We start from the raw sequence: 27,365 nt of genomic DNA on the forward strand, positions 1-27,365 counted from the left end.
AGTTCTAGTTTTCTAGTTTGATGGATGGAAACGCGCTGCAGATGAGGTCATTTCTCTGAGACGGGACGAGGTGAGACTGCAGACGACAGCGATGGGACGCTGAGACGAGTGGGACGGCAGGACATTAATTGCGGGAGACAGCGGGCGGGATCAGCTGAGGAGACGGTCTCGTCCCTTCGTCTCCCGTCGTCACCACTCGGAGACGGACGGCCTTAAGAGACCGTGATGAAACATTGGCGTGAGGTCCCGCCGGCAGGACGCCGAGTTAACTACTGAAGTCCCCGCTGGCCTTGACTGCCAGTGATTGAAACGAACCTTGAAATCCTCCATGGACAAGTGTCTCCAAATCTAACGTGGACGCTGCGTCGACCAGACTCTAGTCATTATATCTCAGCCGTCCCGTCCTCGTAAACACCATATCTCAAGAAAGGCGTGAGGGGAGGGGGGCAGGTCAAAGGTCAAGGTCACCATGACCCCACTTTGACACATTCACATGAACATCATATCTTAAGAACGCCTGGATGGATTTTCTTCAAATGTGGCAGAAACATTCACTTGGCATCAAGGAGGAACTGATTCGAGTTTGATGGTCAAAGGTCAAAGTTCAAGGTCACTGTGACCTCATGTCCCTCTCGTCCACCTGTCTCGTTCTCGTGAAAGCAATATCCAAAGAACGCTTTGAGGGAATTTCTTTAAAACAGTCACTTGGTACCAACAATGGGCTGATAAGATTATGGTAGTGAAAGGTCAAAGGTCAAGGCCACTGTCCCATCATATGGGCCCATGCTCATGAACACGATATTTCAGGAAATCTTTGAGGGAATTTCTTTAAATTTGGTGCAAATGTTCATTTTAACTCAAAGACGAACTGATTATATTTTGGTGGTGAAATGTCGAACAAACATGAACTGCAGGTAAACTACAACCTGAGTGTTCAGCGGAGGCGTCCAACAGTCAGACAGACATTCTAGTTTCCTTCTTGGTTTTGATCCGACCGCCTCGTCTCGTCAGCTCTGGCCTCCGCTTCTTGAAAGCGTTCAGGCCGGTCACGGAGCCAGGATCCGTTATCACAGCGTAGCAGATGGAAGCGATTCATAATTGATGTTGATTCTCGAAGTGTTTGCAGGGATGAAGGAGCATCGAGCAGAAGGATGCTGTAAGAGAACCGAGCCGCTGTACGTCCCAGCGAAGGATGAAGTCACGCGTTCTCCTCTGAGGACTGAAGTGTTGTAACGAGGGCACAGAACAGAAATCACGTTGCATTCATGCTATAGAAACAGGGATTGTGTTAAAATGTCTTCTGTGAGGTGCAAACATTCAGATCTTCCTCCACATTCACTCGGCCTACATGCAGGAAGTGGAATCTCATCCCGCTCTGCTTTGGCAGCAGTTGTCAGCCTGCTGTCCAGACTTGCTCTTTGCCCGAGGCGTTGTAGCCATCTGTTGGACAAGTCTTTCAAACAGACGAGATGTGTGTGTGTGTGTGTGTGTGTGTGTGTGTGTGTATCTCTCTGTGTGTGTGTGTGTGTGTGTGTGTGTGTGTGTGTGTGTGTGTGTGTGTTTCATGCATTTTCTCAAGCGCACGCGTGTTCTTGCAAGCTGCTTCCATTTCCTCCTCGATGGGTCCTGAGAATAGGAAGTGGCACATGTGTCTCTCGGAGGGCCTCTGGTCTCAGTCCGGTTTGGCACATTAGTCGACGCGTAGCTGAGAAGAACAGGCGGCATCGGGCCGGCTCGCGGTCGGTACGTGGGCGGCTCGTTGGAGGAAGAGTTGGAGAAATGATGGAGAATGAAATTGATTGGATTAGAGAAGAAAGGCAGTGAAGCCGGGGAGAGACGGAGAAGTGATGATGGCTGTTTTAGAGATGCGTTAGTTCATTCGGGTGGAGGTGCCAGCTTTCCCTCCCTAACGCTGCAAACTTCATCTCTACTTTTGTGTCTTTGTGTTCCCAGTTTTTGTTTATTGCTTTACTTCCTCATCTTGTATGTTCAGTGGGCTGCGTGTTAGCGGGGGATTTGCAGAATTGGAGCCTCTCATTTGTTGGATCTCAGGCCGAGAGGCTGAGAGCTGATGTCTAACGGTGGGACGAGCCCGGCCGACACCATTATTCCTCTGAGGAAGAAGGAAAAATGACAACAAGTGAGCTGAACAATGATCAGTCTCAGTTTCTACGGGTGGATATCGATGTTTGGCTCTGTTGTCCTGAGAGTCGAGATTTAAAACCAGCCTGTGTACCTGATTTTACCGGCCGGCCGTCACCGAGAGGTCACATATTGATTTATTCAGCAGGTCTGGTCTGAAGTGGAGACAGGAAGGACCAAAGGGACGTCCCATTACAGATCAATGGGCCGGTGAGCCCTCTTTTATTAATAGTTTAAAACTTTTCCTTCTAACTTTTACGACATTCACAGCGGCAGTGTAAGAAATTTGTTTTGAAAGTGAATTGTTTACATGACAAATTAAATGAATATGTAAATGAGCAACACATCGTCATTAAACTGCAGTAGTACGATGTGTTTTGGATATTTTGAACAGCTTGTAACATACTGGGAGAGTCGCTCAAAGATCCTCCAGACGTGTTTATATATAGTCAAATAATCGACTTTGAAAAATAATTTCTGTTAAACTATCTTGCAGAAATCTTCAAAATGACTTCTTCTCACTTGTTTAAAATTCCACAATCTCTAAATATGGAAATATATTTCATTTCTGAAATTAAACTGATGGACACAGTTCAACTCTCCTCTAATCAGTAGTGAGATGATAGATCTTCTAGGAGACCGGCTGGCGAGAGCAGTTGTCCTGCTGACTGACAAGGAGGCGGAGCCTTGTGAATAACGTGCGGTTCTGATTGGAGGAGTCCGAGCCTGAACTCCCACAGCGGGCCTGTGTTCTCGGCTCTCAGGGGCCCACACTGCTGCCTTTGTGTGGCGCTGCCGGTCCCACCAGGACGACTCACACTTGCTCCAAACACAGCACAGGCCTTAATGCAAAGGGGGGGCGGGGCTTTGAGAGGGCTGCAGGATGCTGACGGTGAGTTGGTCACGAGTCTCCACACATAAACAGCGTGAACAACTTTTCATTCTCGACTTTTCTTTTATCCCCGGACTTGTCCGTTTCATCTCGCTTTACCGACTAACAAAACTCTGGAGACGCTGCGGGCGTGTCGGGAATCCTCACGGCGTTTCATCACTGGTCAAACGTGGGAGTCGATGGAGCTGCTCTCACATCCTGAAAGTCCTTATTAGGGCGTAGGTGTCACCATTAACCAAAAAGACGAGTGGATATAAAAGTAACGCTCTTGTTTTCAGCACTCGAGACCAACAGCTCTCACAAATGTCCAGTTTGACATCTGAAGGTCGTCCGCTCCCGGACCACCTCGGAGACGTCCGACACCTCGGACAGCGACAGGTGCTGCCTCCCTTTTATGGTCATTACTTCCTGTCTGGTTGGAACCGAGCTGCTGACACAACAAACATGAAGACTGAGGTGAAGCTCGGCGTGCCAGTAAAAGCCTTCACGGCTGTGAGGCTGTAACATTCACACCTCCGGTTGTATTTGAAGCGTCCTGCTGGGCGCTCGGAGCCTGAAACCGCCCGTCTGCACGGCGGCAACACGCATCTCCTCTGGGACCTCAATCATAATTGTATTTCAATCCTGATCAGCACCGTGCTCATCTGATCCCCACTTCCAGGTGCGATCATTTGGGTCCTAATAAAGCCCAGAACACAAAACCATTGCGTCCCACGACGCCTCTGAACACAGCAGTCATTTCCTTTATCGGCTCTCTGACATTTAACTTAATGAAAGCAGCGGCTTCCTGGAGCAGCAACACTTTGTTTTAGATTTGTCACATGACCCGAGGGGATCCGTGTGCTCTCGCTCCTCTTCTGTAATTAGTGGAGCTTCTTTCGTCTGCGGCCACCTGAGACTTCGGGCCGATCCTGGTTCTGTCTGGACGTTGAAGGGAGGGCGTCCAGAAAGGATGTCAGTCACTCGGTGTGTCCGTCATCTGACCTCAATACGTCTCGTGAATGACACCAGCCTCCGTTTGTGATATCGTCCGTCTGTCACGGGTCGGGCCCCCCCTCTGTCCTGCTACAGCTGGACCCCCATAGTCCCATGGGCTCGCTGGCTCCGGCTCACCTGGCACCGGTTCACCTGGCACCGGTTCACCTGGCACCGGTTCACCTGGCTCCACCTCCCTGTTGGTTCTGTTGGTCTCATTATGACCCGTCAGTAATCGGACAGCTTCCGCAGTCTTGCTGAGAGATTTACAAATTCCCTGTTGCTTCTCCTTGTTGTACATGTCGTCACTCTAAAACTCTCTTCCTCCGCAACACACAAAGAAATAGATGATCTGCACACACACATTCTTCTCTTCCTTCTTCTTCTCCTCCTCCTTCTCCTTCTCCTCTTTCTCCTCCTCCTTCTCCTTCTCCTCCTTCTTCTCCTTCTTCTTCTTCTCCTTCTACTCCGCCTCGTCTTCGACGAATTGTTGAATTAAATGTGTCTTTTCTTTTCTCCTAAATAAAAGTCTATCACCTGGTTCGAAGGTTTATCTCTGTGACGATGGTGCACTCGGTTACTACGGTTACCATTGTGGTTACTGTAGAGAGCCTCTGGTCACTGCTGAGTCATGAAATGTTTTTCCAAACAGTCTTTGGAAAGAACTCGTGTTGACTGTAGTGTGTGTGTGTGTGTGTGTGTGTGTGTGTGTGTGTGTGTGTGTGTGTGAGAGAGAGAGAGAGAGAGAGAGAGAGAGAGAGAGAGAGAGAGAGAAAGTGACACTTCCTGTCTCTGTTTTTCTGCAGGTCAGGAGAAGTTTTGTGTTTTACAGTCGAACCATTTGAACATCAGACAGTTTCCACTTCGTCCAGTAAAGAGAGCTGCTGGTTATTTGTTAATCAAAGCAGCAGCGTCACGAAGCTGAGAGTCAAAAACCACCGCTGACTTCTAACAGTTATCAGATTCAGCTGGACAAACTCCAAAGGGCATGTTTACTGTGTGTGTGTGTGTGTGTGTGTGTGTGTGTGTGTGTGTGTGTGTGGCTCCACACTTGTTTTTAGTTTTGAATCTGTCTCGCCTTATTTGAGCACTTTAAATAGTGATTTGCTTTTGTACCATTTTTTCTGGACTTTGGTTGGTTGAAAGTGTGTCTCTCTCTCCAGGCATCCCAAAAGGCAAACTGGATATTTAGATGACAACTTGATGAATTCAGAGTTCTTGGTTATTATTTTAGTGTTTAAACCTCAGAGATCGTTAAATAAGTTTGTGTGCAGACTTTTAATAGAAGACATATTTTACTTCCATGACGTTCTGGCTTTAAACCGTCTGTGATATGATTAATTTATTTGAGTATTTCATCTGCATTCTGACAGAATAACCAGATTAATATTGAGTGCACACTTCTGTTGACTCAGAGAGAGTCTGTCTTCCTTTAGTGTAACAATACGACAGACTGAACAGCAGAGCTGAGTTGGACCTTCGTCAGCATGAGAGCGTCCCGGTGCGTCTGAATATATCGTCCTCTCAGACCTTCGACTCTCGTGCTGTTTTTTTTTTAGTTTTGTTGCATTTAAACGACACCACACCTTTAAATCTTTAAAGTCTTTATATGTTTATTAAAAGTGTTTATTAAAAAGCAGACTCGTCTCTGATGCAGCAGCCCGTCTGAACTCCATGGAGGAGCTGACAGCTGTCTGTGGAAAATGTCCCGGCCCACTCGGACCCGCGGGCTGCACTGAGCATGTGCGTAGTAGTGTATTTTGAGGGTCATCCCAGAAAGACTCCTCCCCAGGGTGAGTTGTGAGTGCAGAGTGCACTGACAGGCCCCCCCTGGGTGTGTGTGTAGTGTGTAGTGTGTGCAGTGTGTGTAGTGTGTGTTAGGTTCCTTGTGGCAGATGAGCTCTCTGAGGTCGCCTCGGGCCGTTAGAATAAACAGCAGCGGATAAGAAAAGTCTGGATCCATTAAAACGTTCACCAGGATGAAGAGACGTAAAGAAAGAGTCCAGATGTGAGGAGGAGGGAGGGGAGGGGAGGGGGGTCCAGATGTGAGGCGGCCCCACTGGTTGCCTGTTTACATGTCTCCTCTCAGCAGCGTATTTTTAACCTGATGTCTTTGTTCTCTCTGCAGGTGCTGGCGAGTCGGGGAAGAGCACCATTGTGAAGCAGATGAAGTGAGTGACTCCTCATTGTTTGGCTTTTCCTCCCATCGTGAATACCCACTTCATATATTTTAACAGCAAAAGTACACAGACTATATACAGTGGGTACGGAAAGTATTCAGACCCCTTTAAATTTGTCACTCTTTGTTTCATTGCAGCCATTTGCTAAAATCAAAAAAGTTCATTTTATTTCTCATTAATGTACACTCAGCACCCCATCTTGACAGAAAAAAACAGAAATGTAGAAATTTGTGCAAATTTATTAAAAAAGAAAAACTGAAATATCACATGGTCATAAGTATTCAGACCCTTTGCTGTGACACTCATATTTAACTCACATGCTGTCCATTTCTTCTGATCCTCCTTGAGATGGTTCTACTCCTTCATTGGAGTCCAGCTGTGTTTAATTAAACTGATTGGACTTGATTAGGAAAGGCACACACCTGTCTATATAAGACCTTACAGCTCACAGTGCATGTCAGAGCAAATGAGAATCATGAGGTCGAAGGAACTGTCCAAGGAGCTCAGAGACAGAATTGTGGCAAGGCACAGATCTGGCCAAGGTTACGAAATAATGTCTGCAGCACTCAAGGTTCCTAAGAGCACAGTGGCCTCCATAATCCTTAAATGGAAGAAGTTTGGGACGACCAGAACTCTTCCTAGACCTGGCCGTCCAGCCAAACTGAGCAATCGTGGGAGAAGAGCCTTGGTGAGAGAGGTAAAGAAGAACCCAAAGATCACTGTGGCTGAGCTCCAGAGATGCAGTAGGGAGATGGGAGAAAGTTCCACAAAGTCAACTATCACTGCAGCCCTCCACCAGTCGGGGCTTTATGGCAGAGTGGCCCGACGGAAGCCTCTCCTCAGTGCAAGACATATGAAAGCCCGCATAGAGTTTGCCAAAAAACACATGAAGGACTCCCAGACTATGAGAAATAAGATTCTCTGGTCTGATGAGACCAAGATTGAACTTTTTGGCGTTAATTCTAAGCAGTATGTGTGGAGAAAACCAGGCACTGCTCATCACCTGCCCAATACAATCCCAACAGTGAAACATGGTGGTGGCAGCATCATGCTATGGGGGTGTTTTTCAGCTGCAGGGACAGGACGACCGGTTGCAATTGAAGGAAAGATGAATGCGGCCAAGTACAGAGATATCCTGGAAGAAAACCTCTTCCAGAGTCCTCTGGACCTCAGACTGGGCCGAAGGTTCACCTTCCAACAAGACAATGACCCTAAGCACACAGCTAAAATAACAAAGGAGTGGCTTCGGAACAACTCTGTGACCATTCTTGACTGGCCCAGCCAGAGCCCTGACCTAAACCCAATTGAGCATCTCTGGAGAGACCTGAAAATGGCTGTCCACCAACGTTCACCATCCAACCTGACGGAACTGAAGAGGATCTGCAAGGAAGAATGGCAGAGGATCCCCAAATCCAGGTGTGAAAAGCTTGTTGCATCATTCCCAAGAAGACTCATGGCTGTACTAGCTCAAAAGGGTGCTTCTACTCAATACTGAGCAAAGGGTCTGAATACTTATGACCATGTGATATTTCAGTTTTTCTTTTTTAATAAATTTGCACAAATTTCTATATTTCTGTTTTTTTCTGTCAAGATGGGGTGCTGAGTGTACATTAATGAGAAATAAAATGAACTTTTTTGATTTTAGCAAATGGCTGCAATGAAACAAAGAGTGAAAAATTTAAAGGGGTCTGAAAACTTTCCGTACCCACTGTATATACTGAAGCTTTTCTAATATTTATTTGAGGAGTATAAGCATTATGTAATTCATAAACATAGATTCGCATTAGTAGCATTAATACCTCCTGAAATCATCAGGAAGTAGTTCAGCGTCTTTCATTCGTGATCTCATGCATGAACAACACGTGAATTAAACTTGAACTAAAATGAGTACATCATAAATTATTATGATTTATTAAAACATGATCAGGATGAATTCTTTGCAAACTTCCTGATGATTTCATGAGATTAATTCATGAAGTCCTGCAGGAATGAGTTCATAATAATTCATTCACCCTGAAGGGAAGTGTTACCCTGATATTGAAAGATTAAAGCATCACGTCAGTTTATGGATAATAAAAATACAAACATAACATCACATGTTTGAATCTCAGCATTCATCCTTCTCTCATGTTTTTATTCATCATCATATTTCATAAAGTGTATTTCCATCCACACTTTTTTTTTAATGTGGATTCTCACTTTTGTCTGAATCTAAAAGTGGAAATATTTTTTTTCTGCTTGAGGTGGAAATGATGAATGAATAAAGGCAAAAGGAGACAAAGTGCAATAAAATGAGATTTAGTGAATAAATCACATATCAAACATGTGACTTCAATAAAGAGACAAAAAATTGTAGCAGAGAACTTTTTCAATATAATACTGTGAAGAAATTAGCATCCAACATTTATTATCATTTTGTATGTTTGGTTGATATTTTCCTAAACTTCAGATTAAACCTGAAACTGTCAGACAACAGTTTTTTTTTGTCTAAATAACCTGAGATGTGAAGCGATGAGATGGAGGGGGCGTTGAAACACTAGTTTACTTTGTGTTCGTGTCCTCTGAGCTCTGATTACTGTGTATTGAAGCATAGATGAAGCTGCTGGTTTCCTGGCGCCAGTCTCTCTGAAACGCTCGCTAATTGTCCTCAAAGCAAGTGTTGAGAAGACGGTGCTACATGAGCATCTCCACCCCGTGAATGCATGAAAGAATATCCCAGTTTCTTGCCGTCCCCGAAGAATAAAATCGATTTAAAACCACTAATCACGTCACACAAACTCACATTCAGTCCTGTAAAGTTGGCAAACATCCACATCAGTGAAAACTCCGCCGTGCTTCAGGTTTTTGATGTAAAATTAGTCCCAAACAACTCTGTGTTCCTTTGAAAGATGCACGAATAATACATTTAATGGATGATATGTGTGTCATTTTCCTTTTTATAATCCTGACAGCAGGATGATGATGCTGGGAAAAATGTGTCAGAAACATCATGGACGAATTCAATCTAGTTTGAAAGAAAATTCGTAATAGTTGCAGTTCGACACACAAATTCAGACTAAAAAAGTATAAATATGTTTTCAAGAAATCTGACAGTCACAGGAAATAACAACATTAATGAGAATTAAAATCATCCTCTTTTATAGTTCAGTTTTAATATTTCCTTAATTAATTAGTTATTTTTAATAGCAATCATGAGATTTTAAAATGAGAAGGAATTAGTCTATACAATACACTTATCATTACAGAGGTCAAAGGTCATCTCACACCTCTAACAGATTTCAAGTTGATGTGAAGTTAATCTGAGAAAGAGATTATTTTTCATCCTTCATCTGGACGGCAATAAATCTTTTTACTCTCCGAGTCACAAAATCATCAACTGTGAGTTTTAGAGGAGAAATTCTTCTTTGGTGGAAGTTTGGAAACCAAAACGCGACGACATCTGAGATTTACCTCTTCACCTTTAGTCTGATGTTGTGTTACAGAAAATATGTGTTCTGCTGTGCGTCGTCACCAGATTCTAAATTTGTTAAAACTCACTTCATTATTTTACAAAAGTTCAACTTTCTGGAGTTTATTTATTCTCCAAAAATCCCTCTGATTTGTGCGTCTTTGTACTTTTGATGCAGATGTAGATCACAAACTCAAAGTTCCTCCAAGATTTTGCCTTTTTAGTTTTTTGTGCTTGTTGCGATGTTTGGAAATGTTTTGAAAGTGTTTATATGCTGTAATACGAGCTGCTGTAGAACTTCTGTTTCGGAAATCGAGGGAATTTTGCAAATTTGAAAGCTCCTGCAAATATTTTGGAGATTGTTTGAATTTTGGTCATTTATTGTGATCACAAGTGAAGATTGTTGACGGGAGCAGTAAAAAAAAAAAAAAAACAGACAACAAATGAATGAACATTCAGAGTTTTATGTTTAAATAGATAAGATCAGCTGTGAAACAATTTTTTTAGTTGCAGAAAACTATTTAGTTGAAGTTTTCCAAACGCTCTTGAAGATCATTTTCCCGAATCCTTTAAAGCGTTGTGTGTCTGGGGAACAGCGGAGGCTTTCAGCAGTTTTGGCTGAGCCTCTTGGGGCTTCACAGCGGGCTCACTTGCATTTTAATGAGGTCCCATTCACAGTCAGCGACCCTCCTGGCGGCCCGGCTCGGCTCTCTAGGCTGAGACGGGCCGGGGGAGATGCTTCTGTTTGGTTTCCAGCCTCCTGCTCTTTCAAACCCATTTCTCTCCTCGCTGCTCCAGAAGCCAGTAAACATTTGTTTTAGTGTCTTTTACCTCAGAGATGCAAAATCACAGCGATTCACTCGACCCTGCAGTTAAACATGCAGAACTACATGTTTATTCATGAATCCAATGCGATAGAAATTAAATATGAGGATGAATTGAGTTGATAGAAGAAAACAATCTTAACGTAACTTTAGCAATTAGCCGTCAAATACCAAACAAACAGGCGTATTAGTTGGTAACTTATACAGTATTTCTCTGTATTCTGTGACAATAATATCAGCACTAACATCTTTCCCTCGTTGCCAGGATCATCCATGAGGACGGATACTCAGAAGACGAGTGTAAGCAGTACCGAGCGGTCGTCTACAGCAACACCATCCAGTCCATCATGGCCATCATCAAGGCCATGGCCAACCTCAAGATCGACTACGAGGAGGCTGCCAGAGCGGTACGTCTCCCAAATCACACCATGTCATCCTCTGCAACAGAAACACAGACCTGTAATATCATGAAGGTTACAGATAGTTGTTAAACAGACTCGGGTTGAAGTGCTTCACTGTTCATCTCATTGTTGTTTAACCCTTTAAACCCTACAGGCTGTTTTCAGGCTCATTTCACTACCTTCACTTTTCAGCTCAAATCTTGGTCATCATTGGGGCCAACCATTCACTCTCTACCTTGTTTTTCTCAGGACAGTCCAGGCTATGCAAATCTTTTACCATTTAATTTGATAATACTTAGAGATTTTTCTATTAGTCCTTATATCAAGGGGAAAAAAAATGTTTTTTTCTAATGAAATTGTTATGTTTTGACATTTATCTCACCATAAAATATTGTGAGTAGGGAAATATTTTTATAGTTGTGTAGAGGAGATTGCCCAGAATCTGGTGACGTCTGAACCATGTTTGTGGGACACTGTATGACTCAGCAATTTAAATAAATATGTAGTCAGAGCCTGATGGAAAATAAATGTCACTAATGACTCCAGACTGTAACGACGATGAAATCTGAGGAAACTTTAAAGTCGATTCGTCACACAGACGAAACACTGACATCGCTGGAAAGCTCGAGTTGTGCAGTTTCATTGGATATCTGCTGCATCATTCTGTGATAGACACTCGCTGAGCAATTCAACCCAGAGGAAGTGGTGGGAATTTGGATGCAATTTGGGTCCATGGTGCTCTAAAGGTTAATAGTAGGAAGTAAACCTGCTTTAAGTATAAAGATATAAAGCTGCTCTTCTCCCGACTCCGTCTCAACCTCTCCTATCTCACCTTCAGAATTTGAGGCAGCAGAAATTATGCAGATCGAGAATTTCTCTGGAGTGCAGTGAGATAATTTCTACTATAAAATCCGGTGAGGGCAGCAGATGCTGAAGCTGGACGCCTGCAGTGGATCTATTTTCTGTCACGTGTGAACGTGTTGAAGGAGAAGCACCTCCAGGCGTTACTCACCACGACAAGTCTTTCTTCTGTGGAGACATCATCTTATCATCATGTGAACAGACATTTTCACAACACTACCAGACCACTGGTTTAGATATTAGGCGTGTTAACTTGACTGTACCTTCATCAGTGTGTAGGATCGTCTCCTGGAAGCCCAGAAACTTGATGTTATGCCGCAAAAGGCCAGAAAAAGTTAGAATTTTACATTTCGTTAAAAATCATACACTTTACAGAAAAACTAAATTCACAGTCAGTGAAGTTTGTAATGATAGTTTTCAGCCTTCTTTCTGCAGTTATGAACTCTGATTATCTCAAACTTTGTTATTATGAACGGCTTCCTGGGCAACGAACACGGGACATTAAAGAGCAATAGATGTCAAAGCTTTACAACGTGCTGCTCGTCGGCTCTCTGCCCCGCCAAGAACAACGAGGGTTAATCGACCTTTATTTCATTTGTAGAGAGACCTGCTGTATCCAACCATGTGTGTGTATCTTCTCCTTCCCAGGATGATGCCCGCCAACTGTTTGCGCTGTCGGCAGCAGCAGAGGAGCAGGGCATCCTGCCAGAGGACCTGTCCAACGTCATCACGCGGCTGTGGGGCGACGGCGGCGTGCAGAGCTGCTTCACGCGGGCCCGAGAGTACCAGCTCAACGACTCGGCGGCCTAGTGAGTGTCTCAGCGGCCTGCAACAACACGGAGATTACCGTGTAGCAACACTAAACGCAGCAGAATGACGCTCTGAAAACATGCTGATTCAACAGTTTCTGATCCTCACTGACATAAAAGAGAGAAATGATGATGTGATTTGGACTCCGGTGGTTAACTCGACTCAGCTGCACTGGCAGCTTCACGTGCTCGAAGGGTGTCTTTAATTTCATTAAATGCAACATAATATGATGCATAAGTAGTATTATAATGAAGAAGCGGCATTTTCCTGCACACTGAAGGTGTTTGGTTTGATTCTCTCATCTGTTTTGTGCAAGAAAATAATTAACAATACTACAAAGGATAAATTATTTAGATTTTAGTTACTTTTACCACAAAATCGTACTTAAATGTTGTATTGCATCATGTGTGCAGTTCTATGTTTTAAGTATCCATTTCCATAAATGTCCTGTTTGAACACATGAAGGAAATCAGTGGTTTACAAAAAAATGATCAGCGTCACAACTGAGAACTGTCGTCAATATTATGTTTTTATCTCTAACAGAAAAAGAGGAGTGTAATGATTTTAAAGCCTCATATTCCTTAATGAGCATCGATAACCTCCAGCTACCTCTGGAATAATCAAACATCTCTTCTTAATGCTACTCTGACTTTCCTGTTGTTTTGATTTTCTAGTTGAAACTTTTCTCTGGATTGTGTTCAGTTATTTCTAATACTGTTAATATGCCGTTACATTATGTACGACGTGTTTTTGCATCGTCATACAGATCATTAAGAAAACCTGCACAGAGAGTATTAATAATGACGAATAATGTTGACCTTTATAAAGCCGGTCACGTCTCTGATCTGCAGCAGGACAGTGAAGCTCCGCCTCCTCCTGCAGCTCCTAATTACCTCACTGCCCCTCTGTTCGCTGCTGTCCTGCCTGTGTTAAACAGGGAGAGCGTGTCAGAGGTGAGAGGTGGTTCTCTCTCCGACTCTCAGGACGAACTGCTGCATTGATTTCTGTTGAACTGATGAAGCAGAGACTCTTCCAGACGGAGCTGTGAAGTGCTAAGTGTTCCTCCAAATGATCGCTCTGCAGCCGAGGCAGCATTTAACCTCCAGGGGGAGCGATGCTGGTCTTTGTTTGTGTTGGCCGGTTTAAACATAAAAGCGAGAGGGGGGGGGGGGTCGACTTTACAGAGTGCCGAGGGAGAGGAGGCTGCTGTAAGAGAGGATCTGGCACTGGACCATAATCCATGTGTGAGCACCTGCTGAGAGGAAGAGAAAGGAGGAGATAAATAACGGCTCACATTAACAACCTCTCTCCTCACACTCTGTCTGATTAAGAAAAACAGGAATGTGTACTCTACTCTGAAAATAATGGATACAGCTGTAATTTAAAGAAACCAGCTTCACCTTTACTCACATCTGAGTCTATTCAAATCGGGGTTTTTGCACTATAATTTGTCTGTTCTCGGTCTCTCATTGTTCTTTATTTCAGTAAACATCACAATATTCAACATGGTGAGAAGGTTCAACCACAGACTGTTTATTGTTTTAATTAAATAATCCCTCATTCATTAGAAAAGAAGATTCAAGAAGACCTGTTTTTGAGAGCGTGTCTGTTTGATTGACAGGCCTGTGGTGCAGTCAGGTTACAGCTATCGGTGGGCGGGACGTCGTATCGTCAGGTTTCCAATCAGATAGGTCAGATCCACCGCTGGCTCCTCCCCCCGGCTCATCCAAATATGGTCACTTCCTGCTCCGAACGAATAAGATGGCGACGAACAGAATCTGAACTGGAGGATTCATAACGTTCACAAAATGATGGCTTAAGTCACTGCTGCTTGGTTTCAGCATCTCTTTTAAAACCATTGATGAACTTCTGTCTCTCTTAGAAAACAAATTCATTTAATCTTCAGATCTTCTGACAGGTGTGTAAATGTGATGTGAGGACTGTGCAGGCAGCAGGATTATGATGAAACTGTCACCCGGGGGATGAAGTGTTGGTGTGAAGGCTCAAACATTTACACACGGGCTGCAGCTCATGTGGGATTAGATTCGGTCGCAGCTCTTTGTTGTCCAGTAACTCGGAGTTGGTTTGACCTGCAGCCGTTCGTGTGACGGTGAACAGGAAGAGTTAGAAGTTCTTTTGTGCACGTGTGAATGAAGAGATGATTTTTGAATTTGTCACCAGGCAGCATAATCATGTTTAATGAGGAAACACTAGAGCTCCCAGAATCCTTCCTCACGATGCTTTACCTCCTTCATTGACCGTCGTTTTCAAACGGTGCTTCACAGACAGCTGCAACGGATTCAGAACATTTCTGTCTATTTTACAGAAACTAGAAATTAAACACAGATTGAAGTTCAGGATTTCTTGTTGCTGTGATGGTGAAGTACGTTTACTTCAACATCTGGATGAGTTGGGTCTCGTGTGGTTTCTGTAAGGCATCCAGATGTGAGAAGTTTGGGATTTTTATTCCTGATTAGTTCTGAATTATTAAGATAAATAAAGGAAATGTTCATGACCGTTTTAAAGATGTTTGAAGGTAACGCATGGAGGCTGCAGATGATCCAGACTTCAGTGCGATCTGTGACAGACAACTTTACATCTGACCCGAGCAGAGCGTCTTCAGATCATTTGAGGTCAAAGGTCAACACTCCTTATTTAATATAGGTCTAATGTGTTTGTTTCCTCCCGTCAGCTACCTGAACGACCTGGAGAGGATAGCCAAGCCCGACTACATCCCCACACAGCAGGACGTGCTGCGGACCCGAGTGAAGACCACGGGCATCGTGGAAACACACTTCACCTTCAAGGACCTGCACTTCAAGTAAGACTCCTCGTTCCATGATTAACGGTGTGAAACCACGTCATCGTGCAGCTCCACGTTTCATTTCACCTGCAGAAGGTCACAACTGAATAATTCACTCGCGAGTCGGGACGAAGTGGACGAAACAGAAAAAACACAGGTTCATTTCAAATATTCTGGATGTTTCCAGGAGCAGTTTTAAACATTAATGTTAATATTGTCTGCGAGACCGTTTCTAAAAGTATCTGAGAGCTGAAGAAAAGAAGTTTGATTTTCAAGGATTTCAAATGTTTGATTTCTATCTGCAGATAATAATCCGTCTTTAAACTCTTTATGAAAGCAGTCAGGAGATATCGTGTTTGTGTGCGAATGAGTCACAGATAAATATTTGTACAAAAGTTTATTTGGGGATTTTGCCAGAACACATTGTTTCCTGTTTTTGGAAAATTGGCAGAAAGAAAAACATTTGTTTTTCCGACATGCAGAGAATTCAGAAGCTGAAGTGAAAATGGTGTCATCACATCCGTCACTGGACCGCTCGCACAGAAAAACCACGACAATAACAACATGAAGTCAGCGAGTCAGATCTTTTAGTGACTGAATATTTCCCACGTCAGCAATAAAGAGATGAATAAGGGAATAAAAACTCCTGCTGACCTTCAGTGTTTTGATCTGAACTTCAGTTTTCAGCCACGTTTCTCAGAACTGTTTTTATTTCTACAATAAGAGTGTTTATGATTCCTGTTAATAATGTATTACTCGTTTTCATCGTTTACCCAACACGAACACATCAAACGTACTTTATCTGATGGAGACAGCAGTGACTCACCACTTCAACTTTGGAACAAAAGAGTTGGAAAATATCCAGAATAAAAGAAGTCTCCACAGTTTGATGCAGTCAGTGTGTGCACTCCTGCTTCATCTCTGTAATAACAGATTTATTCTGTTGCTTTTGAAAGACATAAACCTCCTGCGGTCCCTCTCCGTCATATATTCAGAACCGTGGAGGTAAACGGTCCGAAGTGTGTCACTGTTCTAACGAGCGCTGCTTCCTCGGCCTCCGGCTGTCTGCTGATCTCTGATCGACCCAGAAACTCTTCAGCAGGAAGAAGGAAACAAAAGTGATGCTGCAAACAGTTTCTCTTGTCTGTCAGGGTCGGATGAAGGACGTCTTCGGTCTCATCCATCCGTCGTCACGGATACGTCAGAAAGCATCTCAGTGAAACACCGCAACCTCCCGTTACCATAGCGACATTTTAGTAGAGCGAATGTACTGAGATGTCAGGAGATGACGTCCCGCCCTGAACGGAGGAGGCTGTGAAGCTCGTCTGGCAGATTTTAAAAAGTGTTTTTTCTTCTTCTTCGCTGCGTGCCGTCCTTCGTCTCGTAAATCCAACGTGTTCCCACCATGCAGGATGTTCGATGTCGGAGGCCAGCGGTCGGAGAGGAAGAAGTGGATCCACTGCTTCGAAGGAGTCACGGCCATCATCTTCTGCGTCGCCATGAGCGCCTACGACCTGGTGCTGGCCGAGGATGAGGAGATGGTGAGGCAAACATCTTCATCTGTCACTGTAGAAAATGTAAAGTGTGTGTGTGTGTGTGTGTGTGTGTGTGGTGGTGGTGGTGGTGTGGTGTGTGTGTGTGTGGGAGGGGGGGGGGGTCAGTGAACTAATTTCCTCTCTGTGACCCAGTCCTGTAATCTCTTTATCTCCACATTTGTGTCCCTCCCACCCAGAACCGGATGCACGAGAGCATGAAGCTGTTCGACTCCATCTGCAACAACAAGTGGTTCACGGAGACGTCCATCATCCTCTTCCTCAACAAGAAGGACCTGTTCGAGGAGAAGATCGCCCACAGCCCTCTGACCATCTGCTTCCCCGAGTACAGCGGTACGGCACCGAGCCTCATCGTCACGTCTGCTTCTCTTGTGATTGAAAACTGATCCAGAGTCCAGCTGCAGTTTGATCCTCTCAGAGATCATCAGTCCTTCAGAAATGAGCCGTTTCATTCTCCAAATCATATTTTACAAAACCTGACTGGTCATCAGGAGATATTTATAAAATCCTCCTCTAACCATCTGCATTCAAAACTAAATTCCTGCTGCTGTGAGACGACTGAAGATTGAACTGTTCAATCAAGCTGTTATCAAACGAGCTAGAAATGATTTTTGTGCAACAGAGTTGTTCTGATGTCGTCACCTCCAGCTGGAAAAGATGCAGTCGGGAGCCGTAGATACAGAAAAATACTTCAATAGTGCATTTTATGATTGACGTTTAAACAATCACGTGAGATTCTTGGAAGATGTTTCATGTGTTTCCTGCTTTGATAAACTGGATCTCCGTCGTCGAGGGCAACCTGACGATGTCCAAAGTTATCCCTTGCTGGTTTTAATCACTTCTTTGAGGGTGGAGATGCTGATATGATCAGTTTACTTTTCTCCGCTGTACATGTGTACGTGGTGCCCACTGCTGAGTCTGACAGGCAGTTGAGGAGGAGGAGGAGGAGGTGGAGGTGGAAGAGGAGGAGAGTTAGAACGAGCAGGCGAGCGTCTCCGTTTGTTGCATTTAAATTTTTTACAATACCAGTAATAAGCACATGTGCACGGTATGAAAACATGTACGTGTACAACACGACAGGAATATCATGCAGCTTTTGTCAGTAGAGAAATTTGACTTCTGAAGCGTCCAGAAGGCCAGTTCCAGTTTGTATATTTGTTAGATTAGAAAACAGAATCGAAACTGAAGAAAAGTGTGAAAAAAAAAAAATCATTTTTCATGCGGATAGTCAGAAGAGTTTTAAAGGATTTTGTCAGTACTTTTATTTTGTTAAACCCAGGTCATGTTTTTTTTGAAGAAAACGATGTTCATCTCTGTGACTGTAATGCAATGTAATCCGACTCCTCCCTCGTCTTTTCAGGCCCCGACAAGTACGAGGAGGCCCAGGCTTACATCCAGACCAAATTCGAGGACCTGAACAAGAAGAAGGACACCAAGGAGATCTACACCCACTTCACCTGCGCCACCGACACCAAGAACGTGCAGTTTGTGTTCGACGCCGTCACCGACGTCATCATCAAGAACAACCTGAAGGACTGCGGGCTCTTCTAGTCGCGGCCGGTCGGAGAGTCAAGGTGAGTCCAGAGATTCAGACCTCTCGTCCATCACAACACAGAGCCTGTTTACATCACTGACCTGTGTGTGTGTTTGTTGTTGTTGTTGTTGTTGTTGTAGATTACTTGAACAGTTCTGACGACCAACAGACGGGGAACACACACATCATGAATGACTGCACTGGCCAACCACAACTCTGCTTTCATCTTCTTTTTATAAAGACACCTAAGAGACTGAACCGCCGAGCCGAGCAGCTTTTCACCCGCTGCTCCTCCAGCCGCTCGTATCCTTAACTCTTTGGGCTATGACCACGAAAATCAACATTTATTATTGTGTTTTTGTTCTATATTTTTTTCTTCTTTACTTTCAATTATTAGAGGAGGGAAAGGAAAACTTTTTTATATAAATGCATTCATCTTACTTTTAGAGATTCTGGTGTGCAAATTATTAAACTTTTAATCACACGAAGCTTATTTTTTAAGAGATGAAGCACAGATTCACAATATGATCGATAAAAGGAAAACTTTTTTTTGTTTTTTTTACAATGTTTACATCAGTTCGTCCTTCACAGCCAAGCCGTGTATTGTTCTGCATGACTCAACTTGACAAATATTAGCTCTGTAATCTGCACAAATTATCTAACATTCCTACAAAATAAAAACAAAAACAAAAATTTAAAGTTAGAAAAAGTAAAAAAAAAATGGCTTCACCTGCAGGGGAAATGATGGCAAACATCTAACTGCTATTTAAGTATGTGTACCTAACATTCTTTCACTTTTTATAGTTCCATTTCCATGTCTGTTGCAGTATGTCTGTGCCTTGACTTCTGTTTACAACCAATTCCTAGAAATGCTTTCAGTACTGTTTGACCTACTTATTCCATTTTTTTTTTCCTGCCTAGCACCTATGAATATATAGTGATTATTAATGAGACGAAAAATCTAATTGAGAAAAAGGTTAGTGTTTTTGGTAAATATTGAAATGCTTTAAAAGTCCTATATGATTTAATTTAAATAAAAGTAGACATCACCTGACTCGTGCATTTCGTCTTTCCTTTCTGTCTTCTTACTTTTACATTTTAACGCTTTTCAGCCGTTAGTGTCGGAATAATTCAGACTGAGTTGGTGTTGCAGATGAAAACAGAAAAGATGTTCACTGACAGCTTTCAGTCTGATGATGCTTCCAAGTAACTGAAGGGACGCTGAGCCCGTTTGACTGAATGATTTAAAGGAGGGACAAAGTACTCAACAAAGTCCACTGTGATTCGCTCCTCTCCTCACGTGACACATCATTTTCTAATAAAGCAAGTAACAGTTAATAAATGAAAACATTATTAAATATTAGATTATTAAAACAAAACGGTATCTATTAAAAGTTTGCTCAACCTTAAAGTCAGACTTTTAAAAACATTTGATTCGGTTTTATTTGTGTCTGTCACAGAAGTCAACGTTCTCCTGGAGACGTTGCATTTCTGCAGACTGAGTGCGCCACCTGGTGGACTTTAAAGTGCATTGCATCATTTGTTAATCACTTCAACTTTCCTGTTTGGTCCTTTTCAACTCTGTTCTGCCTGCAGATGTGATTTTTATTCTCTCTGACTGCTTAGAAATGAATTAAAAACACAGTAAGACGATAACGCTGTAAACTAAACCGATCTAATCACCAGCTGAGAGTCCAGATGCATTCACGAATGTCGTCTTTCCTTCTTCCTGCAGGTGTCCGTCTCCAAACTTCAGTTTGCTGAAACTAGAAATGGGTTTGAGACCTTTCTGTTAGTGGTGTCTGTTCCTGCCTGTAGATTATAAGGCAGCAGAGGGACATCTAGAAACCAGCTTTTTATTGTCTCTTCATATCAATCACATCAAAACAAGTGTTCAAGTTTGGACTCTCTCAGATAAACAGATTTATAGAAATAGTGTCAGTCATATTACATATTACACTAATTAATGGTGCTTAGCTTCGTGTCAGTCCTCGTCTTACTCAGACCGATGTGGAGACTTGCAGACGGTAGAAGTGACAGACGACAGCAGTGCTGACTGGATACGTGAAGGATGAGTGAAAAGGTGTTATTGTAGAAGACGGTATGGAAACAATCAGTGGAGCATGAAGGTTCTCAGAAACATGGACTGTAGCTTCTGTGAGGAAAAAATACAAATAGAAGTGCAGAAGCTGCTGTCGTGTGTCCTCATTCACGTGTGCAGTCATCTTCAGTGTTGATATTCACAGAAACATCTGTCATCTACTAACAGGTCACTGCAGCACTTCATCAGTTGGAGTCGGATTCTCTGAGGAGTCTGTCGGACGTTGGTCGGGTTTATCTCTCGTTATTAAGAAGTTTAATGTGAGTGAGCGGAGTATGCATGAATAACAAGAAGCCCTTTATATGTGCTCCAAGAATAGAAAACGTAGTCCTCTTAAAAACTGGGTCGTTAAAGTATTAATTTATTGAACATCGCCACCAAAATACATCAAAGACAGGAGAGTTAAATCAAAAACATCTGTTAGTAGTGTGCGTTAAAATAAGCACCAGTTGTGTGTTCTGGTTCAACCTGTTGACAAGCAGCTGTGTTATTCGTTATTATGGAACCGAACATGATGATAAAAACCTGCAGCTTTATGATTGGCCTGCTTCCCTTCAGCAGAACTTCCTCTAGAGGGCGCTGCAGCTCTATGTCATGCAGCAACATCTCAGCTTGATGTTCTGTTTCTGTTACGTTCAGTTTAGAGCTTTCAGAGTAAATGTGCATCCATTAAAGCTTCAAAAGAGTCTGTCTGCATGCAGAGTTTGATTTTAATGCAGACATTTTTGATTTGATCTTTTCTGAAGATAATTGCGCTGCAGTTTTGAAACATCTGAGAACATGCATGTGAATGTAGAAGTGACAGATGATGTTTGAGGCTGCATCAGGAGCCGTGAGGCTGTAAAACAACAGAACAAAAGAAATACCACGAAGTGATGTAAAAGTGTGTTTAAACCTCAGAGACATTCATCCTACAACACGTGTGTCTGGAACAGAAAAGTGAACATTAGCAGGATTCATTTCATCTCAGACTTTAATGGAGATGGTTTGTTCCTGTACCATATTTAAATCCATTAGGTGTCCAGGAGAGCAGAGATTTTCAGAGTAAAGGTCAGCCTGTGTGGAAAAATTGAAATCATCACAATTAAATTAGAAGCCCTGTGTGATTCTGTCATTGACGGTGTAAAAGGGAACGGGCCGGTGCAGTGAAGAGGTTTTAGGGGGGAACCACATTATGTACAAGTGAATCCCCTGCAGGCTGCACTGATAAAGTATAATGAAGCACCAGCAGGCAGCGTGTGATCATTCAGGACAACTAAAGTTGCTTTTATTTCTCATGTTGTTCATTGAGGTGAATGGATCGTTGGTGGACATGCTAACGGCCCGAATGCTAATGTCAGAGTTAAATCTGCATGTTAATCCAGCTGCACTGAACTCCTGCATTCCTCTCAGCACATCCGATTTACATAAACATCCACTGAATAATGAGAACGGAAGGTGGCGTCCCAAACAGTTACACTCTGATGCAGTGATTTATCAGCAGGAGTTCAGCTGCTCAGATGGCAGAAAGAAGGAAAGTAAAAACTACTTTGCAAATGTTCATTTACACATAAATACATACATAATAGAACTAAAATAAACTGTCAATCAAATTATTTTTTCATGAGAAAACCAAATATTCATAGATTCCAGCATCTCAGTTTTGACTATTTGAGGTTTTTTCTCTATTTTCTGCAGCAAACTTCATTTCTATGATCTGATTAAACAACGTGCTGAAAGATATCAGGTTGTCTTTGGGAAATTCTACTTTTGTTTATTTGGCAGGATTTGGATTTATCAGTATTGATGATAGATTGATTTTGAGCTGCCTGATGAGAGTAGATCATCTTTTAAATCTCTTTAATAAAACGTGTTTTTATTGGAGAGCCTTTGCTGATTTCATTTGATTTGAGTGATCCACTTTTATTTCTTTTATCCTTTTTTAATTTGCTTCATATTTGTTATGTATGATCTCTGTGCTGCTGGATTATAAAGCTTGTTGAAGTCATTGGTTTTGATTTGATGGCATCTTTCATATGAAGCACTTTGTAACAGAAGTTCCAAAAAGTGTGGTATGAATAAACAACTATTATTATTATTATTATTATTATTATTATTATTATTATATCTAGATTTCACAAAATGATCTGAAAAGCAAGCAGAATTTGTGACTTTAGATTTGTCCCCAATTCATGAAAATACATGAAGGAAATGTTGTAGGTAAGATCCAAAGAAGCCCAGTTTGACTTCAGGACTCCACCTGATGTTCTCCAGCTGTTAATCAGAGCAAACTTCGAAATATCACCTGACTGTTCAACCTCGGGGAGAGGAGGACATTATTTTATGCATTTTAATTTATTATTCCCACTTTTTACGTCATATTAATCCCGCGTGGCTCCCTCAGACTGCATGTTGGCCACTTAAGGAACCGCTGCGTTTGGAAATGAGCTGTGTTGAGCTTCCTGCGCGCTGATTGGCTGCTTCAGAATCCGGCTGCTCTGATTGGCTGCTGCAGAGCGCCCAGCTATAAAAGGAGGAGAGCAGCGCTGGACGTCTCAGTCTGCACATCTGCGTCTGTTCAAACTACCGGAGGACGGTTCCCTCTCTAACGGGACGACCTGCTCTGTAAACGGAGCCCGTCACGTCAGAGGTGAGTGTTTTCTACCTGGTTTGATTTAAACAGATTATGTCTGAGTGATCCGGTTTTTAATCCTATTCACCGTTTGTTTTACAGGAGCTGAGTTTGCAGATGAAAAAAAAAGAGATGGTGAGTTTGATTTATCTTCATTAATTATTATTATTATCATTATCACATCACAGGTGGCCTTTAGTTCATCTGGAGTATTATTTCACTCTAAATGAAAATTAAACCGTGAAATGAATAGAAGTCTTCCAACATATGGAGGAACATCTGCTGCTGCAGCAGAAGGCTGAACGATGCTCGGATGTCTTTTTATTGTGAAGTAATGAGTCCGTACAAAACATTTGTTGTTGCCCAAACAGTTCATTCTTCTCCCACTTTAAAGCAGCATATGGAGACATTTATCAGTTTATCAGTTTAACGGACGTTCACTGATATTTTAAATAAGAGTTGCACTTCCTGCTTCGGTAGTTTCTCGTTCTCTTGTAAAATCCAGCAGAGTTATGATAAATAAAATGGGGCAGAAGGTCCTGACGGTGCAGATTGAAGGAGGGGGGGGGGGGGGGGGGGCATGCAGGGTCAAAGGTCAGACTGCAGGCTATAAGGTGCTGCTCTGCTGCTGTTGGATGTGACCTCTGCAGATGAAGCTCAGTCACAGTTAGCTGGAAGTCTTCTGCTCTGTCTGGAAGTTATTCAAGTAGAAAGAATATGTTTGAAACTCTCATTTTAACATTTCATCTTGATTTCGTCTCGGCTGTTTTCTCTAAAGAAACTGGGACCTCGTTTTTTTTTTGTTGTTTTTTTTTTCCTGCTTCAATCCGACTCTTAAACTCTCTCACACTCTTGTCACATGACCTCCGTTCTCCCGTGTGAGTTTGAGAGCGAGCCGCTCCCCGTTCACTGGCTGACTCGGTCCAATCAGCTCGCTGACCCAGACAGGAAGCAGCAGTATGAAAGTCCCGAGTGTTAAAGAAGCGGGACCGAGCCGCGCGGCTGGATGAAGCTGCACCGGACCCCTCGGCCTGCAGATGTTCTTCTCTCTGGACTCTGTGTGGAGACCGAGTTGAGGTTTCTCTCTGATCACATCTGTGTGAGTCACTGCTGACTCGGTGAAAAGAGGGCGTTCACCGGAGCCGCCGGTGTGGTTCTGAAAATGAACAGACAGATGAATGTGCTTTGTGTTGAGCTTTGCTGGTTGAAGAGTCTTTGAGCGGCAGGTCAGAGATTACAATAAGAGAAAAGAAGTTCTTTCACGAGACTCCAGACAAGTCTGAGCGTGTCCTCACAACAGTCCCTGAGAAGAGGTGTTATTATCACAACCTTTCTGCAGCACTTCATTATAAAGACTCGGTAGGTTTCATGGATTTACTCCTCTCCTCTCCTCTCCTCTCCTCTCCTCTCCTCTCCTCTCCTCTCCTCTCCTCAGCTTTGTTTCCGTGACTCCAGCGACTGCCTGCGGCAGCAGATGCAGTACATGATGAGGTCCCTGCAGGACCTGAAGCAGCTGCGGCGAGCGTGTCCCGCAGCCCGCCGCCCCGCCGCCCCCCTCGGCACGCAGCTCCCGGCGTTGGCGCGCCACTCGGCGGTGGCCCGAGCCTGTCAGCAGCGAGCCATGCAGCGGGAGCAGCGCACGCGGCTGCGGATGTCCGACGCCAGCTCGGCCGGCACCTACGACTCGGCCTGCTGCCTGGCGAGTCCCCTGGAGGAGGAGGAGCAGGAGGAGGAAGGGGAGCAGGACTCCAGCAGCCGGCTCGGTCTGAGCCTCAGGTTGAGCCTCGGCTCCCCCAGCAGTCAGAAGAGTCTGGAGTTTGATTCGGGCTACTCGGAGGCGTCGTGGCAGGACGACGGGGTCGTTCTCCGGAGGACGAGGAACGTCAGGGTGTCGTCTTCGGCCTGCCTCCGAACAAACAGAGCGCCGAGCGGACGGGTTCGACCCAAATCCACCTCCGACGCCTGTCTGGAGAGGTGGACGTCGTTCGAGGTCGGCGACCCGGAGGACTGGACGAACTCGTTACTGACCCGAGGACGCAACCGCCAGCCGCTGGTGCTGGGCGACAACAGCTTCGCAGACCTCATACAGAACTGGATGGACTTACCGGACTGTCCCGAGCCGTCGGAGCTGAAGACGGACTCGGGTCGCCGACCGGGACGAGGCTTCTTCGTGAACATGCGGAGGAAGCTGGTCGGGTTTTCTAAGAGCGTGGAGGACCGGGTGAAGATGAGACCCGCCGACTCGTCTCGCGCCAACAGAGCCGCCGACGCTCCGAAGCGTCTGTCCTGTCCCGTCGGGGCGGCGCAGACCAAAGTCCCGTTTTTCCATCAGTCCCACTCGGGCATCAACGAGCTCCACTCGGACTTCTACCGCTTCACCGCTCTCATGAAGTCGGGCAGCCGGCAGCCCATCATCTGCAAAGATATCATCGGCTACGTCTGATGACATCATCACGTACAGACGATACGATCCTCAGAGTCACTTTATTTTTATACGACTGTCTCTCACTTTTTATACTGAAATAAAGATGTTCTCATCGTTTAAACTCAACATGCTCTCGTGTATATTTTTTTTGTGCTGGTTGACATCTTGGAAACATTTGAACAGGTTTTTTTGATCAGAATTGAAGCTGCTGCTGAGTTTCATTACAGACTCCTCACTGTTCCCGGAGCTTTTTACCGTCTGCTGCTGGAAAGAAAATGAATGTGGGTCCTTTGTTTTCTTTAGAAACTTAATACTGCTGGCGTGTGTGATGGATGCATGTTTCTGAGCAATAAAAAAGATAAATTGAACGTGATAACATCTCTTTAGTTCCTAAAAAAGTTCTGCTCTTCTTGGAGACTTTAAACAGGACGATGAAGCTATTTACGGGCCAGAACCGAAGGGCTGTGTCAACACAGATGAGGTCATCCCCCGTGTGTGAGTGCAGAGTGTGTGTGTGTGTGTGTGTGTGTAGAGAGTGTGTGTGTGTGTGTGTGTGTGTGTTTGTGTAGAGAGAGTGTGTGTGTGTGTAGAGAGGCGAAGCAGCTGCCTGCAGACGGAGTTTCCTCTCCGCTCTGCTTTATGAAGCAGAACATCTCGCTAACAGCCCCCGCTTCATTTCACCCGCTCTGCTCTTATTGTGGTCTTACATGTGGTACCGACTCATCCACACATCGGGTCATGGTGTAATTAATTCTGGGGTCGGAGGGGGAGGGGTGCTCTGAGATAAGCTAATGATCACTTCACCTTTGCTTTTACAAATTCTCTTTGTTCATCAATTCAGAAAAGCAGACAATATAAAGATAAGTATGAGTTTCCCATGATCCTCCGCTGCAGCCGGCCTCACCAATCATGTCTGATATCAGGAGGAGAGGGAGGCTTCTTACCGGGCGCCGTTTGTCTTGTGTGTCCTGGTGGAGTCGGTGAAGGTTGAACACTTATATGGGATGCAATGAACTCTCCTCAGGAAACAGTTTGAACATTCACACTGAAAGTTTGGAGAAATGGGGCAGTTCATGATGGAAGAACAAATCGTTTCCTTTGAAGCACATTGTTGGTTCCCGGCGGTCTGCGGAGGTGGACACAGGAAGCAGTGGATCCAACACATCTGAACTCAAACGAGAAACTTGACCTCTTTACCTGCAAATAAAAAAGAAAAATTTAAGTTTTAATGAACCAGTAAATGCAGATCATTTGTTTTTGCCAGGTTTTTTCTTTCAGGGATTTTTTTTCATGCCTGTTTGCTTCAGATGGTTTTATCACACGACCCCTGAAGATGTCATGTGACCTCTGGAGCGCTCCACTTTCCTGAAGATGGAAAACTTTCAAGTGACAAACAAACAGAAGTTCACTTTATTTTTTATCGCTCCTGCTCCTCATTACTCTGACCACCATTTGACCCCCCTCCTCCTCCTCCTCCTCCACCTCCACCTCCTCCTCCTCCTCTTTATTTATCAGGTGTGTGTACATACCTAAGTTCCACCTCAACGACCAACATTTCAGATACAAACATCCATGTTAAAATCGATTTCTGTGTAAATTCGGGCTCTTTCTCGGCTGCCTCTGGAGAACTTGTCATTGTTTCCACATTAATGGACCTCAGAGAGCTTTTGGAGGGTGAAGCTGCTTCAGGATGATTCCTGCAGACGGTCCACTCATACGCTCTTATAAGGGACGGCTGCCATCCACCGTTACTCTGAGACACCCTCTGTTACCACTAAAAACTACTCATAACGTTGATCTGTTGA

General features: G+C 43.9%; 2 protein-coding genes across 3 annotated transcripts in view; both read left to right on the plus strand.

The window, feature by feature from the left end:
• LOC138201028 (guanine nucleotide-binding protein G(i) subunit alpha-2-like) overlaps window positions 1–19,477 on the plus strand; it is a 45,773-nt gene extending 26,296 nt beyond the window's left edge. Inside the window, exons 2-9 of the mRNA XM_069154120.1 lie at window positions 6,138–6,180; window positions 10,727–10,868; window positions 12,372–12,532; window positions 15,226–15,354; window positions 16,748–16,877; window positions 17,069–17,222; window positions 18,250–18,463; window positions 18,564–19,477. Coding sequence (XP_069010221.1) covers window positions 6,138–6,180; window positions 10,727–10,868; window positions 12,372–12,532; window positions 15,226–15,354; window positions 16,748–16,877; window positions 17,069–17,222; window positions 18,250–18,440 — 950 coding nt within the window. The 3' untranslated portion in view covers window positions 18,441–18,463; window positions 18,564–19,477. The remainder of the gene's footprint in view (window positions 1–6,137; window positions 6,181–10,726; window positions 10,869–12,371; window positions 12,533–15,225; window positions 15,355–16,747; window positions 16,878–17,068; window positions 17,223–18,249; window positions 18,464–18,563) is intronic.
• A 290-nt stretch (window positions 19,478–19,767) lies between these two features.
• On the plus strand, window positions 19,768–25,686 carry LOC138201037 (PAK4-inhibitor inka2-like). 2 transcript variants are annotated; one of them, XM_069154132.1, is made up of 4 exons: window positions 19,768–20,784; window positions 22,908–23,153; window positions 23,238–23,270; window positions 24,571–25,686. In XM_069154132.1, the coding sequence occupies exons 3-4, from the start codon at window positions 23,253–23,255 to the stop codon at window positions 25,576–25,578; spliced, it is 1,026 nt and encodes a 341-aa protein (XP_069010233.1). In that variant the 5' UTR covers window positions 19,768–20,784; window positions 22,908–23,153; window positions 23,238–23,252; the 3' UTR covers window positions 25,579–25,686. The 2 variants fall into 2 exon arrangements, with proteins under 2 accessions (XP_069010233.1, XP_069010242.1); XM_069154141.1 differs by lacking the exons at window positions 19,768–20,784; window positions 22,908–23,153; window positions 23,238–23,270 and adding an exon at window positions 23,755–24,448.
• The last annotated feature ends 1,679 nt before the right edge of the window (window positions 25,687–27,365 follow it).

The sequence above is a fragment of the Embiotoca jacksoni genome, unplaced genomic scaffold (assembly GCF_022577435.1).
Source record: "Embiotoca jacksoni isolate LCO1_2020_lvr unplaced genomic scaffold, fEmbJac1.0.p SCAF_1, whole genome shotgun sequence".
Classification (NCBI taxonomy): Eukaryota; Metazoa; Chordata; class Actinopteri; family Embiotocidae; genus Embiotoca; species Embiotoca jacksoni.